General features: G+C 44.2%; 1 protein-coding gene across 6 annotated transcripts in view; it reads left to right on the plus strand.

The window, feature by feature from the left end:
* Positions 1-19727, plus strand: part of FLNB (filamin B) — a 133958-nt gene that overhangs the window by 55418 nt on the left and 58813 nt on the right. For all 6 annotated transcript variants that reach the window (XM_006779108.2, XM_006779110.2, XM_006779112.2 and 3 more), the window contains exons 4-10: positions 832-979; positions 10696-10814; positions 11929-12006; positions 13210-13372; positions 14879-15076; positions 17609-17746; positions 19279-19405. In XM_006779108.2, the coding sequence (XP_006779171.1) occupies positions 832-979; positions 10696-10814; positions 11929-12006; positions 13210-13372; positions 14879-15076; positions 17609-17746; positions 19279-19405 (971 nt within the window). The remainder of the gene's footprint in view (positions 1-831; positions 980-10695; positions 10815-11928; positions 12007-13209; positions 13373-14878; positions 15077-17608; positions 17747-19278; positions 19406-19727) is intronic.

Raw genomic sequence — 19727 nt, forward strand, 5'->3', positions numbered from 1 at the left:
TCATCTCTTAAACCTAAAACCATCTCCTTTTGACGTTCATGTGATGTTGGCACTGTTAAGTTGTTGAAGGAGCTGCCTAGGTGAAACGCCAAATCACCGCCCGTCCTCCATAGTATGAAACACATTATACAAACCCAAATGGCTATTTTGGTGCCGCAGGCTAATCATCAGAATGATTCCTGTGTGTTTTTTGTTGTTGTTTTTTTAGCCACGGGAACAGGGAAGCTAGGGACATATGTTGTTCATCTGCATTTGGTTAACCTGGTTCATGAGACCGAGTCTTCTGTTCATCCCAAGAGGTGTGGCTTGCCTCTTGTTGGGGCAGGAGGATTTTGGGTGCTATTTAGGGCCGGGTCAGGTGATAGAACTGAGTCTGCAGTGCCTGCAGTGAGGCTGCCTGGCCAGCATGGGTTATAACTTGACTAATACTCTTGTTCCTAAGATGAATATCTGCAGAAATGTATCACCTCTCCATTTTTTAAATGGCTTCTAAATGTGCTAATCTCATATGTAATTGTTCCTTCATCCCCCTCCCCTGATGTACTTATCCCACTGGGAAGTTTGATGAGGGGAGTGAGTGGGTTATGTTGGGGGTGGAGGGGGTGGAGGGGAAGTAGGTACTCTGGGAATGACACAGAGAATTGTCTGAAGAAGTTCCTCAGCTTCCAGAGGGAATGGAGACACCTCTCAAAGGTCAAAACGCACTGATCTTGGAATAGCGCCTGATGACGTTCACTTAATTTCTCATTATTTGTAGTATGTAAGAGACGTGTGTAAAAACTTCAGTACCTTGATGTGTTGTGGCATACACTCTCCGTGTCGCTGTTGTAGGTCATCACTCCTGAAGAAATCATTCACCCGGATGTGGACGAGCACTCGGTGATGACGTACCTGTCCCAGTTCCCCAAAGCCAAGCTCAAGCCTGGGGCTCCTCTGAAACCCAAACTCAACCCCAAGAAAGCCCGGGCCTATGGCAGAGGTAAGCACCGGCCATGTGGGCTTTGAGGCTTGCCCTCGGGTCTTCGAGAATATGATGTGGCTTCAGGAGGAGGGTTCTCAAAACCAAGAATGTAGGCTACACCCTGGGAGACGCTGCAGGCCTTCGTCATCCGCGTTTGTTTGTTGGTTCGTTTATGACTGTCCTGTTCTGCCTGGTGAATCTAGGCTGTAAGAACACTGCTGATTGAATGTGCCAGAGACCGATGGGTTTGCCGCTTTGTGATTTAACGCACCAGCCCTGGGATGAAGAAAGGACTACTGTCCCATGTTTCAGATGCGGACTCAGAAGCGTGGTCCACCGGGAGTGGGAGGTGGGAGACAGGAGCCTGGGTCTTCTGGCCAGTGATTCATTTTTCCTTTGGTTGTGCTAACGCTGCTCAGATTTCCAGATGGGGTGGGAGCTATTGATAACCCCTGGCAGACACTTCCTTGCTAAGACATCCTGTTTATGCAGCTGCCAGGAGTGTTCTGCTCAGAACGTTATGTTGGGTTGAAGGCATTTTGAGGCACTTGGTGTTCTAATTGGCACCTGACTTTAAGCAACTAATTTTTATGTTTGTTTTCATTTACAGTTCACCTTCAATATTATTCTGTATTTGTTTCAGGTGTACAGCATAGTGCTTAGACAACCATGTACTTTACAGAGTGCTCCCCACCCCACCCCCAATATTTCAAGTACCCACCTGGCCCCATGCATAGTTATTAAGCACGCTATTTTTTTTTTCCCCCGGGGGAACAGTTGTATTTCAACTCAGTGTGATTTCTGGTAAAGATCAGCATAGCAAGATACAACTTGCTTCTTTTTCTATAGGAGTGTGTTGTATTTCTTTTTCTTGTTTTTTTTTTAATCCTCACCCAAAGATATGTTTTTAATTGATTTTATTTTTTTAGCGAGAGAGAGAGAAAGATGTGAGAGAGAAACATTGACATGTTGCCTTCTGCATGTGCCCTGACTAGAGAGCAAACCCACAACCTAGGTATGTGCCCTGACTGGGAATCAAACCTGAAACCTTTTGGTGTACAGGATGACGCTCTGACAAACTGAGCCACCTGGCCAGGGCTGCATTGTATTTCTTAATGACAATTGGGGAAACATTTAGATACACAAAATAACTTGCATATTCTCCTAGAATCTACAGTTCTTACCATTCTAATATAGTTTTCTCTCGCCCTTTGCACATTGCATGTATATGTGTCTGTGTGTGTGTGTGGGGTGGGGGGAGGTTATTGGAAACATGGTGACATTTAACTTCTGAATATATCAGCCAAGCCTGTCTGTCCTACAAATAGGACATCCTCTTACAAAACCACAGTATTGATCATCACACATAAGAAAATTAATAATAATTTCATGCCAGCTGATAATTTTGTTTTCAAATTTATTGTCCTAAAATTCTTTAATAGTTTTTGTTATTTTACAAACCAAGATTTGATTATGATTCACTTACTTTTTTTGTGAATTTCTTTTTTTGTCTTTAGACTCCTTTTTTTTTTTAATATATTTTATTGATTTTTTTACAGAGAGGAAGGGAGAGAGATAGAGAGTTAGAAACATCGATGAGAGAGAAACATCGATCAGCTGCCTCCTGCACATCTCCCACCGGGGATGTGCCCACAGCCCAGGTACGTGCCCCTGACCGGAATCGACCCCGGGACCCCTCAGTCCGCAGGCCGACGCTCTATCCACTGAGACAAACCGGTTTCGGCTGTCTTTAGACTCTTTTAATCTAGAATAATTTCCCCCAACTTTTTAAAAGAATGACATTGACTTTCTGAAGAATGCAGAACACTTGTCTTGTGGGCTGTCCCACACACTCCGTCCCTTTGAAGATAGCATTGCTGTACTTGGCCTGAGCTTAGTCTAAGGATGGCCTACAGCCAGGGTAGTGGTGATGACCGTGTGTCGTCTCAATCTCACTGGCCAGGTCCTTCTCGCGGTCTTTAGCACGATTTAGACCAGAACGCAGCTCGATTGCTCTGGAACAAACCCACGTGCCATTTGAGGTCCCTCTGGCAATGAGGTGGGGTCTGGGAGTCTTCTGTGTTAGAGGTTGTTTGAAGGCCTCCCCCAGGTGCAGCCTCCCAGGTCAGTGTGCCTGTGCTTGCTGTAAAGGTGCTTTCTGTGAGCCGTACCAAAGGCGGTGGCTGCAGTCAAGAATCTCTGATTTTAAAGGTTAAAATTTAATCTCTGAATTTAAAGGTTTTTTTGCCATTCCTAAATGGCAAATAAAGCTCAAACAGCCAAATAAATCTCTTGTCAACAAAACTGGTCAAATAAATTGAATCTGACCAAGGCACCAAATGCCTGTTTGCAGTAACCTTATCAGTGGCCGGCCAGTTTCCCATTGTTAATGTGAAATGGTTTCCTCTGACTGCTATTTTCTAAAAAATGACCACTTGTTATACTTTAGGAATGTGGCTAGTCACTGCTTTTGCCTTTATCTGCCTCTTTGCGTTACGTACTTAGGGACCAAATACCTTTAAAAAAAATTTTTAAATCCTTATCTGAGGATATGTTTATTGATTTTAGGGAGAGAGAAACATTGATGTAAAAGAGAAACATCAATGTAAGAAAGAAATATCAATCAGTTGCCTCCCATATGCACCCCAACCAGGGACTGAACCCACAACCTAGTATGTGCCCTGACCAGGAATTGAACCTTCAACCTTTTGGTGCACGGAATGGTGCTCCAGCCAACTGAGCTACCTGGCCTGGGTGCAGACACCTTTTAAGAAGTGTGTGTGTGTGTGTGTGTGTGTGTGTGTGTGTGTGTGTGTTTTACCCCAATACAAATGTGGTAAAATATACATAACATTCACTAATCTAACCATTTTTAAGTGTACCATTCAGTGGCATTAAGTACATTCATGGTTGTGTAACTTTCACCACTATTTATCTCCAGAACTTTTTCATCTTCCCAAATTGAAATTCTGAACTCATTAAATAATAATTCTCCATTCCCCTCCCCTCAGCCCCTGGCAACTACCACTCTGTCTCTGCAAACTTGCCTATTCTAAGTTCCTCATGTAAGTGGAATTATATGATATTTTGTCCCTTTGTTCCCATGTTTTTAAGGTTCATCTGTGCTCTCACACGTATCAGCATTTCACTCCTTTATGAAGCTGAGTAATACTCCGTTGTATATATAATACATTTTATTTTTCTACTTTCCCGTCACTGGACATTGGGTTGTTTCCATCTTTTGGTTATTGTGAACAATGCTCTGTGGACATGGGCATACAAATATGTCCAGTTGCTGCTGGTATATACCTACAAGTGGAATTGCTAGATCATAGGGTTATTCTAGGTTTAATTTTTTTTTTTTTTTAAGGAGCAAGGCAACAGGGTCACACATGAGGCCACATGGGTGGGGCCTTAAGACATTACTTGTCCCAGAGTGAGACCAAGGGCAGGGACAGTTTGCTCTCTTTCCTGTGTGGCCACATTGCTCCATGTCTGTCAACGGAACCAAGGAATGGGGAACGCTTCATCTCCTAGTTTCTAAAGGTTCTGAGGTTGGTTGGCTTTATTTCCTCTTCTGGATGTGGACTAGATTGCAATTACCAGCTGGTTACCTCTTGCTGGTTATCTGTTCACTGAGCCCTGACTTAGTTCCAGCGGGTTGAAGGAGAGAGGGCTGGGCCGAGGTAAACTTGCCGCCACAAACAGACTTTTGTTATGGGCTTCCTTGTGGGTTCCGAGGTTGCAGGCGTGCGACTCTGAGCAAAGCAGGAACCTTTCTCAAAACCCACGTTCTCTGTTACGTCTGTACAGAGCAAGACGCAAACCCTCTTCGTACTGAGTAGTCTCGGTTGTCTGCACAGTGAGCATAGCTCCCAGCGATTGCAGGTGGCATGGTTCAGCCGCCCAGCCAGCCATGGGGAGCCAGGGTCTTGGATCAGCTGCAGAGCTAGTTGCTCTTGGGCTGTGGAGTCAGGTGGAGAGGGTATTTATGAATTTATGAAGTGCATGTTTAAATGTAGTTGTTAAATGATGTGATCACTCTGTAAATTTGAAGCAAAAGAAAAATGTAGACAATGAAAATTGAAAGCTTGCTTCCCATCCCTTCCTTCATTCTGAGGTGTTTCTTCCCAGCTTTGCTTTGCTTTGCTATTCTATTCTATTTTCTATTCTTTATATTTGGAAGTGAATTCCAACTATGTATTTTCTTCAATTTGCATTTCTTACCTAACAATATGTGAATATTATCTTACTATATAATAAACTACCACTAGTATTTTACAATCAATTATTTATTGGAAAATTAATACAAATCCAGGGTGTAGTAGCAAATGACTCAGTGTTTTTAACAGACTGATGATAAGGAAAAGGAGAGATGGAGAGAAACCTAGAGATTTAATGTGATTTGAGAGACTTAGCAATCAATTGTAATATATGAACCTTATGTGGATCCTGCTTCAGCTGATTGTTGAAACAAATTCATGACACTTACAAGATAATCAGAAATTTGAGCACTGACAATATTTGGTCATATTAAATAATTACTGCTAATTTTTTTGATGGGATTTTTTGGATGTAGATATCCTGAAATACCATTTATTTATTTATTTGTTTATTTTTTAATAAATTTCTTTATTGATTTCAGAGAGGAAGGAAGAGGGAGAGATAGAAACATCAATGATAAGAGAGAATCATTGATTGGCTGCCTCCTGCACTCCCCCTACTGGGGATCGAGCCCGCAACCTGGGCATGTGCCCTTGGCCAGAATCAAACCTGGGACCCGTCAGTCCATAAGCAGACGCTCTATCCACTGAGCCAAACCGGCTAGGGCTGAAATATCATTTAGAGATACATAGTGAATGCTTATGAGTGATGTATATGAGGACTAGGATTTGTATCAAAATCACACAGGAAGAGGGAAGTGGCGGGAGTGCAGGTGTGAAGCTAGGCAGGTTGTGAGTTAGTTGTTGTTGAAGCTGGGTGATGGGTACGCAGTTCTCTGTCTCTGCATCGGCTTGGAATCCTCCACAATGAAAAACTCAAAAAGAAATAATACTTGAACTTGTGCTTCTGGGAAGGTGGAGTTGAAGTACTTTTTCCAGGTCTTCCCACTAAGTACATCTGAAGTCCCTGGGCATTTTACACAGAACAAACAGGAGAAGACTCTGAAAGAGAAGAAGGCAAACCAGCTGGGGACTGGGAGCCCGAGGACAGTTAGTAATGAGTTCCTTGGTTTTCCTTTTGCCTCGTGTGTCCCAGACTTGGAACTGAAGAAGCTGACAAGCTGGAAATACCAGTGGCACAAACACAAAAAGCCCAACAAAAGCCGACTCTCTCTGGCCAGAAGACCGGGAAAGGGCAGCCTAGCAGGGAAGAACACTTTTAGACAATCATTGCTCTGCTCCAGCAAAAACTGCGGCCCCCACTGCACCAGCAAAGGCCAAATGGGGAGCCTAGACTTGCACCACAGATAAGGAAGCCACCCCAGTGATGTCAGTAGAAGCCATTTGAGTAACAATGAGGCATTCCTACCCCTTCCAGCCTCAGGTAGGGGAGGCCTAATAAAAGCTGGGACTCCCACCTCTACCTGCCAGTAATGAGAAGCCCCCCTCACTTTGAGTATCAGCGGAGGTTGAATAGGGAGCCTGGACTTCCTCCCCCACTGGCAGTAATAAGGCCTGCTCCCTTCCTTCCCCTGCTGAAGTGGTCCTATAAAAAGGCAGCTAAAGCAGAAAGTTTACCTGAGACCCAGAGTCTCATAGCATAATACTCAGATTATCCAGGTTTAAATAGCAAAAATCACTTACCAATCCAAGAACCAGGAAGATGTAAAACTGAATGGAAAAAGGCAATCAATTGATACCAACACTGAGGTAATAGAGATGTTAGAATTATTTGATAAAGATTTTAAAGCAGCTATTATAAAAATGGCTTTAACAAACAATTACAAACACACTTCAAACAGAAGGAAAAACAAAACAAAAAAATCTCAGCAAAGAAGTAGAAGATATAGATAAGAAAGAAAATGGAATTTTTAGAACTGAAAAATGCAGTAAAACTAAAATAACTCTCTGGACGAGCTCAATAGCAGAGTGGGAAGACAGAGAAAAGAATCAGCAAACTGAAAAATAGAACAATAAAAATTACCCAGTCTGAATGACAAAGAAAGTAGACTGGAAAACATGAACACAGCCTCAGGGACCTTTGGGATGATAACAAAACATCTAACATGACATAGGAGAGTAAAAATAGAGTGGGGCTAAAATAATGCTCAAAGAAATAATGGCTGAAAACTCCCCAATTTTGGTAAGCTGAGCTAAACCCAAACAAGATTTAAAAAAAGAAGAAGAAAAAAAAAGTCCACACCAAGCCACATCTTAGACCAGTGGTTCTCAACCTTCCTAATGCCACTACCCTTTAATACAGTTCCTCATGTTGTGGTGACCCCCAATTTCATTGTTACAAATTGAACATAATTAAAGCATAGTGTGTAATTATATATGTTTTCTGATGGTCTTAGGCGACCCCTGTGAAAGGGTCGTTCGACCCCCAAAGGGGTCGCGACCCACAGGTTGAGAACCGCTGTCTTAGACTTCAAGGAACTAGACAGTAAAAGCTTGAAAGCAACAAGAGAAATGACACCTTACCTATTATATTCGTTAGATGAGAAATTTCTCATCTACAGGAAGTGGCACAACATTTTTTTACGTGCTGAAAGAAAAGAACGATCAACCCAGAATCCTATATCCAGGGACAATGCACTTTAGAAATGAAGAGGAAATCAAGACATTCTCAGATAAAGGAAAACAAAGAATTTCTCACAAGTACATCTACCCTAAAAGGATGGCTTAAAGGAAATTCTCTGGGAAGAAAAGAATAAGAGAAGGAATCTTGGAATCACAGGAAGAAGGAACATGGTAAGCAAAAATATGAATATCTATAATAGACTTCCCTCAACAGCCACGGGCTACCAACACTCAGCCAAATGAAGTAGATACCTGAGTCGTTCTATAACCATTAAAGAAATCAGATCTGTAATTTGAAAGCTCTTGGAAAAGAAATCTCCAGGCTCAGAAGATTTCACTGGAGGAAGAATTAACACCAGTTCTACACAATCTCTTCCGGAAATATGAGGAGGGAACACTTCCCAATTCATTTTATGAAACTAGTATTGCTCTAACCAGACAAAGGCAATGCCAAAAAAAGAAAACTACAGACCAATATCTCTCATGAATAAAGTTATAAAAGTCCTTAACAAAATATTAGCAAATAAAAATTTGCAATATATAAAGATAATTATTCATCATGACCAAGTGGAGTTGATTCAAGGGGTGCAAGGCTGGCATGCTGTTAGCAAATCAGTCAACATAATCTACATTAACAGGCTAAAGAAGAAAAGTCACATGACCATGTCAATTGATACAGGAAAAGCGTTGGACAGAATTCAGCAGCCACCCATGATAAGAACTCAGAAAAAGAGGAATAGAGAACTTCCTTAATTTGATATAGAGTAGCTACCACAAAACACCTACAATCATTAGTATAATTATGATGAAAGCCTGGGTGTGTTCTCACCACTGCTATTCAGCATCAGGGTGCAAGTTTTAGCTAATACAGCAAGCAAGAGAAGGAAATAAAAGACACATATCAGAAAGTAAGACATAAAACTGTCCCTATTTGCAGATGACATGATAGTCCACAAGAAAATGCTTTCAAAAAATTGTTAAAAAGCTCTCCTTAAATAAGTTCAGCAATGTCTCAGGCTATAAGATCAGCATCCAAATATCCATTGTATTTGTCCACAAGAAGTAACAAAAGAACCCCGAAGTTGAAAATAGCATACCATTTGCATTTGCTCAAAAAATTGAGAAATAAGTGTAAATGTAATAAAACATGTATAGGAGTTACATGCTGAAAACATAAAACAGTAATGAATAAATCAAATAAGACCTATATAAATGGAGAAACATGCTAACTGCTTCCATCGGTTGAGAAAGTTAGAGTAAAGATGTCCATTCTTCCCAAATTGTCATATAGGTGTAACAGAATTGCTATTAAAATCCCAGCAAGATCTTTTTTTGTAGACATAGAAAAGGGTATTATTTCAGAATGTATATGAAAAAGCAGCGAAAGCAATTTTGAAAAAGAAGAATAATGGGGGAAGAGTCATTCCTGCCCTGGCCAGGAATTGAACTCGACACCACTCCAACCAGCTGAGCAACTGGCCAGGGCTGCTGTTGTCATTTTTAAATTTGACAATATAAGGGAAAAGAGGTCAGTGACCCTGACCAAATAGTCAGATATTGCAGGTTTTAAAAATTTTTGTGGCAAGCAAGTTTAAAATTGCTGCTGTAGAGAAGTGCTTAGAAATATATAAGTACAAGAGGATATTTTCCATTGATTTTTAAAAATATTTTTATGGATTTCAGAGAGAAAGGGAGAGGGAGAGAGAGATAGAAACATCAATGATGAGAGAGAATCATTGATTGGCTGCCTCCTGCACGCCCCCTACTGGGGATTGAGCCCAAAACCTGGGCATGTGCCCTTGACGGGGATCGAACCCAGTCCGTGGGCCAATGCCTATCCACTGAACCAACTTGCTAGGGAGAGAAATCCATTTTGAAACCACTATGGCCTATCAAAATGGCTAATGTAGAAAGTAGTGATAGCAGCAAATGCTGGCAAGGATTCAGAGAAACTGGATCCGGATCATGAATACATCGCTGGTGGGAATGTAAAATGGTCCAGCCACTCTGGAACACAGTTTGGCAGTTTTTCCTAAAGAACTAAACAGGCAATTACCATATGACCCAGTTGTTCCATTCCTTGACATTTATTCCAGGGAAATGAAAACATGTTCACACAAACCTATACTGGAATGTTTAGGGCAGCGTTATTAGTAATAGACAACTGGTACTGCCCTTCGGTGGGTAAATGGTTATACAAACTGTGGTACATTCATATCAGGGAATATTACTCAGCAATAAAAAGAACAAACAAATAATATAGGCAACGACCTGGATGAATCTACAAAGAATTATGGTAGTGGGAAAGGACAATTTTAAAATGTTGCATAGCATATGATTCCGATATTCTGGAAATGACAAAATTAGAGATGTGTGGTTGTTGGGGTAGGAAGGGGCTGAGATGGGACGGAAGTGGGTGTGGCTATAAAAGGGCAACTGGAGTGATCCCTGTGGGAATAGAAATGGTCTGTATTTTGACTGTGTAGAGTTTTGTACTATGTAACCATTGGAGGAACTGGATAAAGGACATTATTTTGTACACCTGCATGTGAATCTGTCTCAAATTACTTTGCTCAATCATCTCAAAATAAAAAGTTTAATTAAAAAGAATTGAAGGCAATTTTTGAATATTTTAAATAATACAAAATGGTCTTTAATGAAAAATTAGCCATTCTCCCATACCTCATCTCCCCCACCTCCCCACATCACCTCTCTCAGTGCCAGCTCTATGGCTACATTTTCATAATTGTATCCATTTCTGGCTGAATTGCTCTGAATATTTCAGAATTAATTGTTGCTTAACTAACAAGGACAGAATTGGCGATTGGAACCGATTGGATTATTCTTGTCACGGCAGTTTATCCTTATCTCCCATGTGGTGGCTGCAGGACTGAGTCCCATCTCTCAGTTTCCTGAAGGAAACACAGTGGGTGGTGGCCTGTGTCAGGGCTGGCCAGGCTGTAATGTGCTTGTGTAAACCTTTGGCAGGAATCGAGCCCACTGGAAACATGGTGAAGCAGCCGGCCAAGTTCACTGTGGACACCATCAGCGCCGGGCAAGGAGACTTGATGGTGTTTGTCGAGGACCCAGAAGGGAACAAGGAGGAGGTATGTCGGAGGGTGCTGCCTCCCCGTCAGCATCCCAGGGAGCTAGTCAAGGGCCAGGGACTGTGCCTCCATTTTTCCCACTGAAGCTCACAACAAACACTGTTTTTTACCAAAAGGATCCTGAGGCTCACAGTGGTTAAAGTAACTTGCCCAAGGGCTGTACCTTGAAAATGAGTATAAATTGATACCCAGGGACACAATGTTTAATAAAATAAAGGATACTTGGAATTTAGCAAAGGCCTCATTAGTTGAGTTTGTTTGTTTTTTTAAAATACATTTTTATTGATTTCAGAGAGAGGAAGGGAGCGGGGAGAGAGAGAGAAACATCAATGATGCGAGGAAATCATTGATTGGCTGCCTCCTGCACACCCCCTACTAGGGCTTGAGCCTGAAACCTGGGCATGTGCCCCTACTGGGAGTTGAACCATGACCTGGTTCATGGGTTGATGCTCAACCACTGAGCCACACCAGTAGGGCAAGTTGAGGTTCTAGATACTAATGACCAAAATACTAATGGGCAGAAAAACAATACAGTACTGATAAAATACAATACAATACAATACAATACAATACAATAACAATACTAATGTCCCACTCTCTTCTCACTCTGACCAGCCTTTGATTCTCCCTTCAGAGTCTTTGCACACACTGTTCCTTTTGTCTACTTATCTTCTTAAGACTATATATTCCTATTGCTATGTATGATCTGAAATTCTGAGTTTACTGGCATACTGTCCATTTCTCCCACTGGGTCAGGAATTCTGCCTGATTTGTTTTGTTTTGGGTACCTAACACTGGGCCCAGCATTTCATAAATGCTTAATTACTACATGGCCAACGAAGCTTTAAGTTCCTTGCTTTATAGTCTCTCTCATTTAGAGAGTTTCAGCTCTGAGTCAGCAGAGAGTCCTGACTTGGTTATACCTTTGTGCTACCGGATTTGTTTCTGTAACTTCAGGCTCTTCCTCCCCTGGGGTGTCCTGCAGGAATAGTGGGGCAGGAAATAGCCAGGGCAGGTGCCTGACCTGCCAGCTCACAGCAGGAGATTGGCTGGCACAGCATTCTTTTACTCACACCTGGTGCTTTCTCTGACTGTCATTCATCTTCCATCCTAGGCACAAGTGACCCCTGCTAGCGACAAGAACAAGACATACTCGGTGGAGTATCTGCCCAAGGTCACCGGGCTGCACAAAGTAAGATGAGGTGTCGTGGCTATTGCTTGGACTACTCTTCTGGGCTTGCTTCGATATGTGTGGAAGGAAAGGGTTTTCTGAAGTTAACTTCTGATTTTCTTTCCTGATTATGAAAGTATCCGTGCTCATTATAGAAAAATTTGGGTTCCCCACAAACCGGACTTGAGATATTAGCTAATAATCTTGATTGGTTGAATTCCACTAGGTTATTGTAATGTCATAGATTTTTCTAACTGTCATAGGTAATAGTGGTTGTAGCTACATGCCTGGAGTATAGATGCTAAAGCCCTGGGCTTTGTCTGTAATGCTGCCTTATGTCCCCTCGAGGTGTTCTAGAGCATCTGCCGGCATGGAGAAGGCCAGTGGACTGTAGCGGAAGCCAGTAGCCCACTCATGTACCTGGGGAATTGTTGGGGATTTGGTCTCAGACCCTTTGTCTCAGCAACATTTTGAATTCTGTTTGAGTTGGTGTCCAGTTGGCTTATGGGATGGGGACCAAGGAAGTCTTGCAGAGACTGGACTGATCGAGGAGTCTACCGTTAGTTGGAAGAAAGCCTTCAACAGCACATACAGGCCTGTCCTGTGTACCATGCCACTGAGATATAGACCATACTCACCACCTTGGGCTTTAGTGAATTCACCTGGAACCAAGGCCATACCTTTAGAACATCATGAATCTCAAAGAAAGCATTTATGATATAATTAATTTATTCACTTTCTAGGAAGCCTAACCCCCAAATTTAAGAGATGAGAACTCTGGCTCAAGTTTTAGATGGAAATCTGTACTTTTTCCCAAATCCATGTCTCTGGGAATGATCTCGGTCTCTTGAAAAATACATTGACTTTAGGTTTGAAATCCTGGAACTGTACATTGTATTCTGGGGAACAGTGGCCCTCGTCAGTGCTGCCTTAAAGGGCTCAATGTCTAGAGATTAGAATAGAAGTGTTTGTATCCTACGAGAGAGGCTAAACATCAGATGTAGGCGTTTTTAGTTTGCTGAAGGTCGGATATCCCAGGCCCGCCGTATGGCTGATGGAGTGAAGTGGGAGTCCCATTCAGGCCTCTAGCAGGGCTCCTGGTCCAGCCACTTCTGTGTGGATAATCAGGAGGAGGGAAGAGAAGGTCACAGAGCACGTGGCTTTTTCTGGTCGCCTCACTGGGCAGGGAGAAGGGAGTGTTTATCACCTCTCTGTCCCTTGTAGGTCACAGTGCTCTTTGCAGGACAGCATATCTCTAAGAGCCCATTTGAAGTGAATGTCGACAAGGCCCAGGGAGATGCCAGTAAAGTCACCGCGAAAGGCCCCGGTTTGGAAGCCGCAGGGAACATCGCCAATAAGCCCACCTACTTTGACATCTACACAGCAGGTAAAGCGCCCTCTTCCATGGACCAGGCTTCCTGGTAAAGCCAGCGATAGTCCTCAGGAACCTGAAGGCTCGGGATGCCTGACCTTTGTCTTTGAAGTTGAACAACCAACAACAAAAATAACTTTCTTCAATCCATCTCCCTTCCTGCCCCCATACCCCTTATAAGTTTATTTATTTTTAATTTCTTTTTTAAAAAAGTTTTTAATTACAGTTTATATTCAGTATTATTATGTATTAGTTTCAGGTGTACAGAATAGTGATTAGATAATTATATACTTTTTACAAAGTGGTCGCCCCAATATTTCAAGTACCCACTTGGCCCCACACATAGTTATTACAGTATTATTGACTATATTCCCTATGCTGTAATTTACATTCCTGTGACTATTCCGTAACTACCAGTTTGTACTTCTTAACCCCTTCACCTTTTTCAGCCAGGCCCCAAGCCCTCTCCCCTCTGGCAACCATCAGTCTGTTCTCTGTTTCAAATGTATTGGTTATATTTTTACATTTTTCAAAACCAGCCTTTCTTCTGAAGAAACTAAGTTTGAAGAATCATCTACTAGATGATTCTATTCAAGGTCCTGTTGGATTGAGTGGGGAGGGATGAATAAGACAGTTCTTGAAATTGCCTTCTTTTCAGTGTAGAAAATTTACAAAACAGAGAGTGGGAAAAAAGGACTGCTCAGCCATCACCATCCTTCCCCGTGGCAGAATGTTAATGTCTTGGTGTGGCCCTTCTGAGTGCCTCTGTTTCCTTCATTTGCATTTTTTCTATTCATTTATTTATTTACTAGAGGCCCAGTGCACGAATTCGTGCACATTGAAAGGAACTTAATTACAAGGTAGCTGGCGGGGTGAGAAGGGCCAGACACACCCTGGAGCCAACCTCCCGAGGTCCCTCCCCAGCCAGCCCCACTGGGGCAGCGCCGGGGCTCAAAGGGTATCTGTGGAGTGAGTGGGGTCCCCCTGGCAGTGGGGTCCCATGGCCTGGCCTGTGGGGATTGGGCCAAAACCAGCAGTCCGATATCCCCCCAGGGGTCCCAGAGTGCGAGAGGTCACTCTGCAAAGTTGCTGTCATCCCGTAGCTCCTGCATTGAGCGTCTGCCCCCTCGTGTCAGTTTGCATCATACCTACCAGCCGGTCGGCCTGTCAGCAGGTCAGCCAGTCGCTTAGGCTTTTATATATATAGATTTAGAAATACATATTTTTGTTGATTTCAGAGAGGAAGCAAGAGAGAGAGAGAGAGAGAGAAAGAAACATTAATGATGAGAGAGAATCATTGATTGGCTGCTTCCTGCACGCCCCCTATTGGGGATCAAACCCGCAACCCAGGGATGTGCCCTGGCCAGGAATCAAACTATGACCTCCTGGTTCATAGGTTGACGCTCAAACACTGAGACACGCTGGCCGGACCCTTTGCATTTTGTATCTGCTTTTACACTCACTGGCAGTGAGCTTTCCGAGAAGGTGACTTGGGCTTACGGAATGTTCGCTCTGTCCTAGGTGCCGGCGTGGGTGACATTGGGGTTGAGGTAGAAGATCCCCAGGGGAAGAACACCGTGGAGCTGCTGGTGGAAGACAAAGGAAACCAGGTGTATCGATGTGTATACAAACCAATGCACCCTGGCCCTCACGTGGTCAAGGTCACCTTTGCTGGGGACACCATTCCCAAGAGTCCCTTCGTTGTACAGGTTGGGGAAGGTGAGTGCTGGGGTGGCTGACCAGGTGTGCTGTCTGTGCACATGGCTGGGCCCCAAGGCCAGGAGAATGGTCATTGAACTCCTCTGTCCCCTTTCTGTGGCCAGTGACTGACTCTGTCCACAAGATATTAATATCTTTCCATGAGCCACGAAGTGACTTCAGTGCTTTACTTGTATTAACTCATTTAATCCTCCCCAAAACACTTGTCCAGGAGAGCCATTCCTCACTGAGAAGTGCAGGACCGAGGCCGCGGAGGGGTTGGCACCTGGGGCTGAGATTAGCAGCAATAGCATTGCTGGTGCCCCCCCAGCCTCCACTGTTTGGCCTTCACTGGGCTGCCAGGCACTTAGCACGACTGCATCTCATTGTCACACCAGCCTGTGTGTTCCAGGTGCTGTTAGTATCCCCAGTTTGCAGATGGAGACACTGAGACTTAGATAACATAAGGTGTTGGTGAGTAAGGGCTAGGCGTCGGTAGGAGTAGAACCCGGGTCTCTGTTGACCCCTTAACCACACTGCTGAACTCCCTCTGCCGGGGAAGCAGGTGTTTTCCTATTAGACTCTTTCCTTCTCCTTGTTGCTCTTCCTCCCCCTACCCTCATCCCTAGCTCTGCTGCCTTTTCTAATCAATACTTGCCTTTTCCTGTTCTGTCCTGCATCTGCGTCTGCAGGCCTGGCTTCCTCCTCTGAATCCTGCCTCTGGGCCGCCTGGACCCCGAAGCTGTTGGCTTCCTAGCTGAGAGCCCTGGGCCCGAGGCACCTTGCTTGGTAAGGGCTGGTTGGGTGGGGCTTTGGTGCCAGGTCTTTGTGCTGCCTGCAGATGTCAGCGAGCCTGTGCTGTTTGTGGCCCCAGGAAATGACAGTACAGTTCTCACAGCTTGTCCAGCCAGACCCCCAGCCTGCTCTCTAATTACATTTAAACATTTCACAACGGAGGAGAATCTGGCAATTTCCTTCCAACTCTTCAGCTCTCTTTAGTGTTTATATGAACTAAGTAGTTACTCTTTTGATATGGAGACCATTGCCCATGTACAGAATTTCCATGAGTATTTATTTTTTTTAAAGACACATTTAAACCCTCCAAGGGAAGTCCTGTGACTTACTCCTGGTATGACCAACTTTTCTCCCCTTGACAAATTGAAAACCCCCAACATATTCATTAACAAAACTCTTTTCGACATAATGCAAGCATTTGAATGGCTATCCTAGTTCCAGTAGTGTTTCCTGACCTCCTCTCTCTCATGGATTACCCTTCTCATTCCCAGCATGTGTCTCCATCACTTGTACTGGATCGAATTTATTTATTAGAGTTCTTTTCTTGATGTACTAATCCTCCCTCTACTTAGATGGTTTTATATAAAAAAGAAGCTGACATCATTTTCATAGTGAAAAACCAACGTTACTTGCCATAAAGTGCTACCATAAACTTACATTCATCCACGAACCACCTAAAATCATCTCTACCTCCAAGGATGTGTGTATGTATCTTAGGGAACCAGTTGTTTGCCAAATAGCCAAAGAGGACATTGCAGAGAGGAGGGGCCAGAGGAGAAATTACCTTCCTTCTATGAAGTAAACTGAAGTCTCCTCCTCTGGGGTTCGAGACCTGTAGTGTATAGAGAGCTGTCAAATATGCAGTATCAGATTTAGGAAGGAAAAGTCACTTAATAAACAACGTGACATTTTACCCATTAATCTCTCATTTCTGTACTTAATCAGAAGGTTGCCCTTGTTGACAAAGAATTCCTAGGGTTCAAGGAAGTCTTTAATCAACCTTCTGATAACTCCAGGGAGCAGTAGTTTTGTGCACCTCATGTAAGGAATATTGGAAGCTACCTTTGCCCTTAATTTTTGTATTTACAAACTTAGCTTTTTTAACCAGATCTAGAAGTCACGTTGAGAGGGGCGTTCATCACTAGTGGTTGCACTCCCAGCCGCCCACGTTCCTAGGACCTGTGACGGAAGGCACTGCAATGGTTGTCTGCCTTGGCCAGTGGAGGGTTGCACTGGCTTCCTTTTGAGCTATCTTCTGGCTCTTTATGGGGAAAACGACACTGTTTAGACCTTTAGAAATGACTGCCCCAAAGTTTGGAGCCGGTCAGATGTTTTCCAGCGCTACATTTTTCAAGTTGACTTGAAGAAGCCCAGTCTTCCCAATTAGTGGGCCCTTGAGTATAGCAATGAGGTTTGAACAGTGTCCAGCACTAGGTCTTAACTTTGCTTCACCACCAAGGGGATACATGCCAGGATTCAGCCGGTACCAGGAGCCTGGGGAATCCACACTGTGCCCTCAGGCTTTCTTCGCCAAAGGAACTTTCTCCAGTCCCTCCGCGGTGTGGCTGGACAAAGTTATGTTGTGTCCTTGTTTGCTGCCTGGTGTGCTCCCTAAACGGGACCCCTGGTCCCAGCAACTACCGCATACTCTTTGTGCAGAGCAAATATTTTCTTGGCGGGTGGCTCCACATTACCTTGGCTTGCTCAACTCTGACTAAAGAATGAAAGGTTGAATTGATGTCGAAATTGTGCTTGCAGCCTGCAATCCAAACGCCTGCCGGGCCAGTGGCCGAGGCCTGCAGCCCAAAGGCATCCGCATCCGGGAGACGGCGGACTTCAAAGTTGACACCAAAGCTGCTGGAAGCGGGGAGCTTGGCGTAACTGTGAAGGGTCCTAGTAAGTGTTCTTTCTTCCCTCCTCTCAGGTGTGATTTCGGGCATGTTTGTAGCCTGGCATATGGATTTCACCCCATGGCCAGTTCTGATCCATGTATCCCAGAGATCTGTGTCAAAGACTTCAGGCTACCTGGGCTCCATCGGCAAGGAAGCAGTGATTGATTTGTAATGTCTGTCCTGGTTGCAGGCGGGGACAGTGGTGGTTCTGCAGACTCACATTGCATTAAGGCTTCTGGGAGTAGAAGGAGCAGTGATGCAATGAGTTTTGGGAAATGCTGTCTTTGGTTGGGACAGCAACCTGAAGAGGCCCCTTTTTTATTTGCAGAAACGTAGGCTTAGAGAGGAAAGATCTTGCCCAAGGTCCCACAGCTTGTAGGTGTCTGAGCTGGAATTCAAGCACAGTCTCCGAAGCCAGTGATTTTCCCACTGTAGGTTACATTTTATAGACTATGCAATTATGTCAGGCACCTAATTACTATGATCAGTGCTTATAGAAGGGGAATCCGATTCCCTAAGGTTAAATTTCCTGGTAAATAAATGCCATCCGTGGAGAGGTGGGTTGTACCCTGCAACTCATTCTTGCTCCCTGTTTTGGGAAGGGAGACAGTTGATGTGAGGATGGGGGTGAGGACCATCCTCAAGTTTTCTCCTGGAACAGATGAGCAGCTCGGCATTTCTAGTTGCAGGTGCAGAAGCGCTTGACTTGTGGAATATTGAGCTTCCTGTGTTAGGACTGCTCTTACCCTGTGTTCCAGCAGGCTGGGCAGGGGTGTTCTGAGTTCCAGAAAGTTAATATTTGACCTCAGAGCACCAAGCTTTGGGGCAGGCTGAGCCCCAAGGGCAGCCAAGGTTCTAGACTGCTCAGACCTAGAGCCAAGCTGCTCTGCGGCTGCCCTCCCTCCTGGCTTATTGCTACAGGAGCCAAGGAGGCGATTTTTTTCCTGACCTTAGATTCTCACTTGATGAAATGGCTTTCCCAGCCAAACCTCAAGGCTCAACATCAAACAAGTCCCTGCCTGATGGCTTGCTCTGGAGTTTGTGGTAGAGCATCTAAAGTCTGTCTCCTTGTAGATAGTACAGAAGAGCTTTCTCACTTTCATTGTCTGGCTTCAGTTGAAAAAGATATGCCAGGACACGAACCTGGAACTCATGTCAAATACTCATCCATTCCCTCTTCAGTTTTGGGGGGAGCTAAAATGGGTAGAATTGTTGAGGAAAAATTGAGATGCAACTAGATTTATCTTTACACAGTCCCTGGAAGTTCCGGCCGCATAGCCCCCTCGTAGCTGAGAGAACCTACTAAAGGCAGCCAGCTGAAATCTTCCAATTCCCCACAATTTGAAGCAGAGACGGGACCCTTTTTTGCTTTGGATGAATCTCTCAGGTTTTAGGGGTCCCACCCTCTTAGGTGGCCCACTTTGCTTTCCTCTGTGACCACGTTTGTGGATATTTCTGTCATTCTGTTCTTGTCTTCCGGGTTCTCGTTCTGAGCCTAGGATTGCATTGGAAAGGTGGTGTGTTTTCTTCTCACAGAGGGCCTGGAGGAGCTGGTGAAGCAAAAAGGTTTTCTGGATGGAGTCTATGCGTTCGAGTATTACCCCAGCACCCCGGGAAAGTACAACATTGCCATCACATGGGGGGGACACCACATTCCAAAGAGGTGAGTCTCTGTTCCGACGTCTCTGGAGGTGCTGGGCCCAGGGCAGGCTCACCGTGGTGGCTTCCTGAGCTGCAGGAGGGGAAGAGATCTGCTCTGTTGCAAACATTTTTTTTTCTAGCAGTTCACAGACATTTGGCCTGTTCTCAAAAGCAGCAGAAAGTCACTGTGGTTTCAGCTGCCTTGCTTTAAATCAAATGCCGGCGGTTTGGGCCTGGTGGGAGGCGGGGAAGCCAGAAGGAGCAGTAATAGAGAGCAAATGGACTGTGTGTCTTTATACCCTTATATAAACTGGGATTCTCTTTTCTTTCAATGCATGCCTCTG

The sequence above is a fragment of the Myotis davidii genome, unplaced genomic scaffold (genome assembly GCF_000327345.1).
Source record: "Myotis davidii unplaced genomic scaffold, ASM32734v1 scaffold189, whole genome shotgun sequence".
In the NCBI taxonomy this organism is placed as follows: Eukaryota; Metazoa; Chordata; class Mammalia; order Chiroptera; family Vespertilionidae; genus Myotis; species Myotis davidii.